General features: G+C 43.3%; 2 protein-coding genes across 2 annotated transcripts in view; one reads left to right on the plus strand and one right to left on the minus strand.

Moving 5' to 3' along the window:
• The window catches only part of RANBP9 (RAN binding protein 9), a 23,383-nt gene extending 21,219 nt beyond the window's left edge, over positions 1-2,164 (plus strand). The window contains exon 9 of the mRNA XM_007446406.1: positions 1,162-2,164. Coding sequence (XP_007446468.1) covers positions 1,162-1,292 — 131 coding nt within the window. The 3' untranslated portion in view covers positions 1,293-2,164. The remainder of the gene's footprint in view (positions 1-1,161) is intronic.
• Positions 2,165-2,848: 684 nt separating this feature from the next.
• On the minus strand, positions 2,849-6,921 carry NOL7 (nucleolar protein 7). The gene is made up of 8 exons (XM_007446405.1): positions 6,530-6,921; positions 6,382-6,442; positions 5,727-5,785; positions 4,421-4,452; positions 4,096-4,183; positions 3,660-3,781; positions 3,504-3,581; positions 2,849-3,030 (listed from the first exon to the last, which is right to left on the minus strand). The coding sequence occupies exons 1-8, from the start codon at positions 6,919-6,921 to the stop codon at positions 2,954-2,956; spliced, it is 909 nt and encodes a 302-aa protein (XP_007446467.1). The 3' UTR covers positions 2,849-2,953.
• Positions 6,922-9,067: the final 2,146 nt, after the last annotated feature.

A 9,067-nucleotide genomic window follows, 5' to 3' on the forward strand; every position in this document is an offset into this window, starting at 1 on the left:
TCCTGCTTAGAGTTGACCAAAAAATGTATCACCATCAGAATTTAGCTGAAGAGCATCTTGCCAGAGAACAGCTAGTACTTGAATAATCTTAACCCACAGACCACTTTTCACCAGCGTGTGCATCTTTTCTTGCGTATCTGTATTCTAATATTCTTCATCCTGTGTTACTTCCCCTTACACCTTTAAGTCCGGAACCTGCTCCCTTTATTTCTGCCTCATCCCTTCCGGAACTTCTCTTTCTCCCACCGCCATGTGCAGCCTCAGAACCAACCACATGGAGCCTTAACCAGCCCTGGATCACTGTTCTTGCCCTGCTGTCACCTGTGCCTACAAGGACTGATTAGTAATTTCACTAACTGGGAATCTGCCTAAAATTAAAATTTGGACACCTCCACACAAGGAAAAGTTATCAGCTTCTATGGGTTTGGTCACTTTTATCATTAGTTCAGTTTTTCATTTCTGGCAAAGAATGAATTTTGCTGATGGTTACGTTTGTACTACAGCTGTCTGACAAATGTCTGGTAGGGAGGACCCTGAAAACTTTCATTTAAATGGTGATTTTTACAGATGTTTATCCTATCAATTGTAAATTAACTCCTCAGATTATAGGGTCGTTTGGCTCAGTTGTCTCTCGTGGTCACCATCACCACCTGCTCCCTTACCAACCCAAATGACATTCACCAACATGCTGTGGAAAGGATTCGGCAGCCTCTGTTGGGTCCTGTTCCCAGAAGGGGAAGAATCCATCAGTGAAACTTGTACCGAAAACCTGGTGCCGTTTTCTTTGGTAATGTCAATTGACCTTGGAAAAATAGAAGGGAAATAACTAAATATTCCTTACTCCCCACTGCAAACATTAGATAATTACATTGTTTCCATCATAATAAATGTGGAAGTTTTTGAGTGTCTAACACCTTGAAAGTCTAATTCTGCAAGAATTTTTTTCTTATTACTTGAATACCCAGTAACCATATTACCTTGTCAGAGTAGATGTCCAAGGCATTCGCTGTTTGCTTAAAAACCACCTTTGCTAGTTAGGTAGTTAAGAGCAGTAATAGACATTGGCAATTTCGTAAGTAATGCAGTATTTTCCTGATTGAGAGACCCTTGTTTAAAATGTGTCGCTAATTGCTATTTCCATTTTTAATCATTTTTCCTCAGAAACCCACAATCTGCCAAAGCAACCTCCACTTGCCCTAGCCATGGGACAGGCCACACAGTGTCTAGGACTGATGGCTCGATCAGGAATTGGATCCTGTGCTTTTGCCACAGTGGAAGACTACCTACATTAGCTATGCATTCATGGAGCTCACACTTATATTGTGGCATATAGTCAACATGGAAGTAGACCAGTTCTGCTGATTTGAAATTTAGATTTTTTAAATTATGTACTGGGGACAGGTTTTTGTTGCTTTACATTGCTTCCTAGTTTACAGCATGATGCAAATGATTTTCTAACTTAGTGTTAGGAGAAATTATTTTCCATCTTTAACCTCTTAGTTGTCTAAGAGTTAAATAAATATTACTGAATTTCAGACGTTCAAATTGATCATCACAAATCCTTTAAAACAATTACCTAAAAGAAACCAAAAAATCCTGCCTTCTTTGTTGGGGGGAGAGAGGGGGGAAGGAAACGGAACAAGTTGTGTTTGTGTTAGCATGTGGGTGATGTAAACTTCAAATTGGGAGGTGTTCTGACCCCCGCTCCCATGTAAGCAATTCAATCAGTGTAACTTGCAAAATGCATAAACATCTGACCGTTTGAATTTATAGTGTTGATGGAAGAAATCATTTTTAATGTGTACTGTACAACTTGAAATACTCAGGAGCTGAGTGAATATGTTTGTTGCTACTTACAATCCCGACCTGTTAAGTCCCAGTAGTTTTGTTTTAACATGGTCTTTTTCAACTTTGTTTCCTGTTTAACTACAGATGACGTCTGTTGTAGACTCACAAGTTTAACTGTTGTATTATAACAGTATTACATGTCAACAGTGTGGTCATGACCTTTATTTATATAAAAACCAAATATTTAGTCAATTTATTACCGTGTCTTAATTTAATCTTTGTACACCTTCCATTTTTAAGTGCTTAAATGAGTACTATATTGCAATAAACATGTAGTGATATCATTAACCAGCCATTAAAAATTTACTTCTACAGATACTAGAGTGTCAGTTGAATTTATACATTAGGTACTTGCATACTTCTCATGATTAATATAAAGTTAGAACACCTAAAATGAATGGTTGCTACTATAAATCTGAGTTCTGCAACCTCAGACTGCCTTGAGTTTACTGGCCTCCTGTGGATTAGGGCCAAACCTGATACTACGGGTGATACAGAAAGAAAGCAGGAAATGAATCTTCTTGTTTTCATAATCATAATATGGCATGTGACTTGCCATTTTTAAAGCAAACTCCCAAACTGGTTAAAAGTAAAACGTACAAACAAGCTCTTCAACAGGATAACAACCAACCATATCCTTTGGTTTGGTAAACCTTCTTTTAAAAAAGAACATCCTCGTATTCTGTGAAATTCTCATCAGTAGCACAAAAATATCCAAGAGACTAAAGCATCTGAGAGCTGTAGTGGAAGACTTTTCCTGCCACACACCCTGCAGGGGAGGGGGGAGGGGTAGCAGAGTAGCCCTACTGGTGTGGGCACTGCTTGTGTTCAATAAAATGGGTAAACAATTATAAAAAGAAAGGAGAACAAGTCCTTTTAAACTGCTCTTTCTTCCAGGATGCTCAAAGACTACACGGCACAATTAATTATACTCCATGGATGAAGTGTGACTGGGTACTACCCCAAATAGACTACGATTTTTATAATGACCCTTTAAAATGATTTGTAAGTCTTTTATTAATTTTTTCAGAAAAATTAAATGCTCTAAACTAAAAATTTATAAGTTCTATACATACGAAGTCCTCATTCTTCATTTAGCTTTGATTTACTTCTTAGAAGTTTTCATCTTTCTGACCATCCAACGTCTTTTAAACCTCTTGGCATTTTGTTTTTTCTGGGATGCTAGAATAGAAGGTCTTGTGCAGTTAATAGAGATGAAATTCCCAAGAAACAATTCCAGATTTTCTAGTTAATACATGAGTGTAAATATTAAAACTAGGTATACGTGCATACACACTACACTGACCTATTCTTCAGAAGCAACTTTAAACTAGTAATAGAAGCCACTGTAAGGGGAAAAAAACGATACTTCATGAGTATTTACTATCTCCTTAAAAAGGAACATCTTTCAGGGACTTCCCTGGTGGTCCTGTGGTTAAGACTCTGTGCTCCCAATGCAGGGGGCCCGGGTTCGATCCCTGGTCAGGGAACTAGAGCCTGCATGCGCAACTAAAGATCCCACATGTGGCAGTGAAGATGCCACGCGCCACACGCAACTAAGACCCGGCACAGCCAAATAAACAATTTTTTTTTTTTTAAAGAACATTATTCAATATATAAAATGATCAGATTCAGAGGATAAAGCTGAATCTTACCCCAAGCATTATTCAAAAACTGGGCTGCAGCCTTTTTCACCGGTAACCTCTTGTTGTCAAGAGACAGGAACTTGTTTACTAGGAAAGAGAATTATTTATCATTGCTTTGTTTAACTTGCAGTTAAAAAGGAGAAAAACAGTCCATAAAGAAATTACCAGTAGTTCTGTTGGTTCCAGGACCATATAAACAATTTTGTACGAAGGCTTTGGCGGCTTCCTGCCTTGAATCTCTCAAATCTTGGTCTTTTAGCCTTACAGCCAAGTAGCTTTTATTCTGGCTGGTAATCAATACAAAAGGTCAAAATGAGGCAGTGCTTATTTTCAAAATAAAGTATTTTTGTTAGTTGACTCAAATAGTGGGAAAAAATATCCCAAGTCCTAATTTTGTATATGCATGGGTAAGATCATAAAACTAAATTCCAGGACTATTTTACAAGTAATGTTTACATCTTAGTAGAGCAAATAAATATTTTTTTTGATACAAATACCAAAACCTTTCAGAGGATCCGATCTGCAACTGCTACTGATTAAGCCAGTACCCTCCTCCAAAGGCCACCTTTACATCCGACACACAAAAGACGACTCTTCTTACCCAACAGTCTGTACTTTTTGCACTTTTTCTTTAGCTTTCTTTGAGTCACTTCCTTTCTCACATTCTTCATTTTTCTTTTGCAAATTAACTAAAAAAATTGAGTTATATTTCTAATTAGCATTGGTGTAAAAACAAATCAGAAACACATACTGCAGTTCACTTTAAATACCCACTACACACCAGAGTGTGGTTTTCACTTGTAATAAGCTACAACTGGCCAGGCCTGTTCCCATGCTCTTTCTAAGGGTCAGTGACATCTGACTGCAAATATCTGCAAATGCAGTTGACACTTAACGAGAAGTTACTAAATTAGAATAGTTCATACCTTCTTTCAACTTTGCAGGTGATTTCTTCACACTAAGGAAGAAGAAGAACACTAATTGGGATGGCAGAGAGCAAAGGTGACTCGTTACAATTTTTCATCTAGTTTTACAAATAAGATACCCCTCCCCCCCCTTTACTACCACCATTCTCAGTTTTCACTTAGGACCTTTAGAAAGAAAGAGTCTCTCCCCAGTGAACTGCTGACAACTCAAAATCAACAAACTATACTAGGTTGGGAGTATCTTCTCAGAATTTAAAATCTGAAAATATATTAGCAGGCTTCCAAAGAAGCAGACTGTTGTGGTTAACAGAGTTAAAGTGAAATATTTAAGAATTATATAATACAGTATTTGAAATACAAAGTGAAAGGTGGTAGGCCTGCCCCACTTTATTTGGAGAGATCTCGAAGGATTAATTGAACAATTTAGACACAAACGAGGATAGAGACAAGAATTTATAGCCTCAAGAAGTGCGGTCTAATGGAGAGAAAGGTAAATGGCAAAATACAATGAGATATCTACCCAGAAGCACTTGCACACTGGAAAAGCTCGACGGGGGGGGGCGAGCGAGGGGTGGAGGGAGTGAGAGAAGACAGGTGACATGAGGACTCGGTTTTGAAAGGTGAAAAGGACTCTGTCACCGTGATGGACTCAGAAACCGAGTAACTCTCTGGAAAAAGTTCTTTTACTGAAAATTTGAGAACCACTGTCAAAGATGCAGGGCTAAACTTCTGAACTGAAAGCAGTAAGAGGAGACAAGGGGGAATGGGTGGGGGCGAAAAGCAAATATTTAGAAATGCAAATTAAGTACGGTTTGATTGATTCCCTGGCACAGATGAGGAAAAGTAGCTTTAAACGTGCAGTGGATGGCAGAGCTGCTAAGTGAAATGGGGAACGAGGAGGGAGGCCGGGTTGGTGGCAGATAGGGCAAGTATGGGACAAGCTTGAGTTTTAGGAGCCTATGGATAATTGCCTGCTACTCCACCAAAGGATAAATTTCAAAACACTGTTTTATTCACACCATCTATCCTGCCCCTAGTACAATGACAGTGGCCCACAACTTATTGAATGAACACACTGGGATCAGAAACTAGAGTTACCTATGGGGAAAACAACAAACGATAAAAACCAGAAGACTGAAAAGAAGTGGAATATTTCCCTCCACCTGTCCCACCAAATTCAAAAACTGTGTAGCTTTTTAATTTAGACTTTACAATTTCTTCAGTTATTTGCGTTCAAATAAATGTACCAATACGTAATTCAAAGACTGTATGGAAGGCAAGTAATAAAACGAGATCCACTACTTACCTGGTTTGTGAAGCTGTAGTTAACTTCTCTAGAATAGTATCTGGAAGAAGTTTTCTTTTCTTAAAAACGTTTAAAAAATCAATTAAAAGTGAGATACACGACAGTACGCCCTGGATTGCTTTTAAAAGTTACCATTTTAAGGACAGCCCTACCTCTAGGCAAATAAATGAACTGGGCTGAACACCGCCCTCCACTATCTCTAAGCTGTGGGAAGACTGGGACCAAGCATCTCAGAAACTATTCCACATTCTTCGGAAGGATGTGAAGGCTGGAACCCTCAGGTCACTATCATACACTGGAAGCAGTTAGTATCACGTCCACATGGAGTCAGTTCTGTGGCCAATCTGCTAAACAGCAGAGAGCTCATCAATCATCCTCCATGTCGGAACGGCCCTTAGTTTACAAAGCACTTAACTCTCACGGCGACCCAGTTTCAAATAAACTACCTCCGCCGAGCGTCAGAGGTGGGACTGACCCTACGATTTAAAGTTCCCACCTCTTCCCACTCCCATTTTCAATCGGTGGACAGCAAAGAGCACGAGCACCTTGTCACTGTAGTCAGAAGAAAATATTAGCGACTTTCCTCTACCCCACATCCTAGCAACTTTGAATTCTACCCCGAGCCGCGCTGTGAAACGCCGCCCTCCCCTCTAACCTTCTGTTCGATGAACAACTCCTCGCGTCGCTTTCTCTTCTCCTTCAGAAGCGTTTTATCCCTGGGAGAAAAGGCGAAAAGTCAGTGCGGGCAGGGACGAGCAGGATGGGAAGGGGCGCTTCTCCCCGCCCGGCCGCGGGCTCCGAACCTGCGCACGGTCTCGCGAACTCGCCGCTCCTCTTCTTTCGCTTCCGCCTGAGCGCTGGCGAAAGTCAGCTCCTCCGGGGCCTCGTCGTCAAGCTCATCGTCCCCTTCCTCGTCTTCCTCCAGCGGCTCGGCAGCCGCGCCGCTGCTCGGCTGCCCGAGCAACAGGCCGTGCTCCGCCTCCTCCTCCGAGGCGGGCTGGCCCTCGTCCACCATCGCCGACGCCGACACCGGGGCGCGGGACGCGCGCGGCCTGAGCTGCACCATTACCCAAGCTGCGCCCGACCTCTGACCCGGAATCAGCACGCAAGCGGAGCGTGACGTAAAAGGCAGGCGCCGCGGGTTCTGTCGCCCTCTGCAGGTTCCGAGGCCCCACTGAGCTATGCAGAGGCGCATGCGCAGAGCGAGGAAGGGCGTGGCCTGAGGAAAGCCGGGGGCCCTTCCCTTCCGCCCGGCTCCGGGGCTGCGCGCAGGAGGCCTCGCGGCTCCCTCCTCGCTCACGGCTGCGAGAGCAGGTGGCCGTGGTGCTTGTTTCTAGGCAGGAAAGATACATCCTGCTGCCTCCTTGGCGGGGATGCCGAGAGCAGGGTTGGCCGGGTCCTCGCGCTCCTTGAGGCGGGCTCGCAGGTCCCCTCATCCGGTGACCACAAGCTCCAGTCGCCCTATCGCCGCCTTTCTTAGCCCCGAGATCCGCTTGGTCGAGCCCGTTCATCAGTATTTGTACAACAGATTCGGCTTCCCGCGCTCCCCGCAGAAGTGCGGGTTCAAAAGGAAGAAGTGCCCCCTATGCCTTTCAGCCCTGTTGTCGCCGACGAGAAACAAGGTCGACAGACTCGGATTTCAGTCGATCCTCAGCACCAAACGTGGGCGTGGCGACCTCGGCCGCCCTCTCACGGGCATCCCTGACCACCAGCCCTCGGCCACCGCCTGTTCTGTGCCCATCACTGACTCCTCGCCTTAACAGCTCGTTGTCTGACCCTCCCGTTGAACGCGAGCTCACTGAGAGCGGGGACCCCCTCCCCGGTTCCCTGCTGTAACCCCAGGACCTTGCACGGTGTCTGGGTGTGTGCCCATACTACCGTCACTTAGTGACGCAACCCCCGTACTGTGTATATTTATGCCCCTGCCCCCACCCCAAGTATACTTATTTCATTTCCTAGCATACGTGGCCCTTCATGACCTTTGTGTTTATCTTCTCTCACCCATTATACGATAGCAAATGATTCATCTTTCTCTGAACAAACCAAGCTATTTCATATTCACCTTGCATTTGGACATACATGCTCTAGTGATACACACTCTGCCCTTGGAACTCCTATTTATACTTCAAAAACTTCCACCCAGGCTGACTTCCTCTTAAAGACTTTCAAGCACCTTAAGATCGACCCCATCCCCACTCGGCTCATCTCTAACTGCATTCTCTGAATCTTGAACAAATTTCTGTAACTATAGCTTCCACGCTGTTTACCAGTTTATATGACAATTGTCCCAACCCAGTCTTTGTGAACTCCTTGAGGGACGGTCCATCTCTCTCTAAGCACTGTATTTCTAATGTCTATCATATGGCAGATGTTCAGTAAATATTAAATTGAATTGCATAATCCTACCTCACATAAATTTTGGAGTATTTTCAATTCGCGTTTCCTCTGCTCTGATTTGGGAGCAATTCCTAGTTTAAAACCAAGACCAAAACATGAACAAAAATGACAAAACAGAAACAAAAACAGCTATTGGTACCAACAACCTAGTAGGAAGGGAGTTGCAAAGAACAGTCCTGAAATAGCTGGATCTTGGTCAGATAGAAATTACAAATTAAAAATATAGTCCGACTCCCTGAAACAGTGTTCTGACTTCCATCACTGCTAACACTAGGGAATTGTATACAGTGCACTTTTGAGAAGCCCTACAACAAACCTACTAGAAGTGAATGATGGTATTTTATGTACAAAAACTGCATTATAAGTATTACAAGTCCCCTCGGTGTGCATGCTTTGACCCACCCATGTAAAAGTATATGACAGGAGCCCTCAGGGTGCCTGGCTGATCTTTCAGACTCCCTGTGGGTTATGGGTACCCCTCTTGCCCATGCAAAGGATACTTGGGATTTATTAAAAGGCATGACTTGCAAATGCAGTACAAAGTTTTATGTCACAGCATCCTGTCATCTACTTCTACAAACGCCAAGGGTGTAAAATATTAAATGCAATTTTGTAAGGGGTGGGGATGATGTGGCCCAGCTGCATAATCACCCAGGGAGCCCACCTGATCCAAGGGAGCTAGTTATGTACGACCTTCATGTGCTGTTTACTGAGGGCCGCTCCTCTGTCAGGCCTCTGATGCCTGCCTTGCCGGCAGCAGGCATCCCTGGGTGCTGCACTAGATGGTGGGACTTGAGGAGAGGGCTGTATTCTTCCTACTTTACGCAGAGGTAGTATGAGCATAAAACTTTCAAGTCCCACGGGAAAAACTCCCTTCAAAATTCAACATCGGGGGAAGCGTGTGTTGATGACAGTGAGAAATGTCCTTCTGTGTTTATAATATT

This window comes from Lipotes vexillifer, unplaced genomic scaffold (assembly GCF_000442215.2).
Source record: "Lipotes vexillifer unplaced genomic scaffold, Lipotes_vexillifer_v1.1 scaffold1154, whole genome shotgun sequence".
NCBI classification, from domain to species: domain Eukaryota; kingdom Metazoa; phylum Chordata; class Mammalia; order Artiodactyla; family Lipotidae; genus Lipotes; species Lipotes vexillifer.

What these genes read in the sequence shown, in the direction of transcription:
- NOL7 (XM_007446405.1), bottom strand. Translation starts at nt 6,921, where the DNA reads ATGCGCCTCTGCATAGCTCAGTGGGGCCTCGGAACCTGCAGAGGGCGA. An exon ending in GTTCGCGAGACCGTGCGCAG is followed by an intron (nt 6,443 to 6,529) that starts GTTCGGAGCCCG and finishes CTTTTCTCCCAG; the next exon opens with GGATAAAACGCTTCTGAAGG. An exon ending in ACCTGCAAAGTTGAAAGAAG is followed by an intron (nt 4,184 to 4,420) that starts GTATGAACTATT and finishes CAATTTTTTTAG; the next exon opens with TTAATTTGCAAAAGAAAAAT.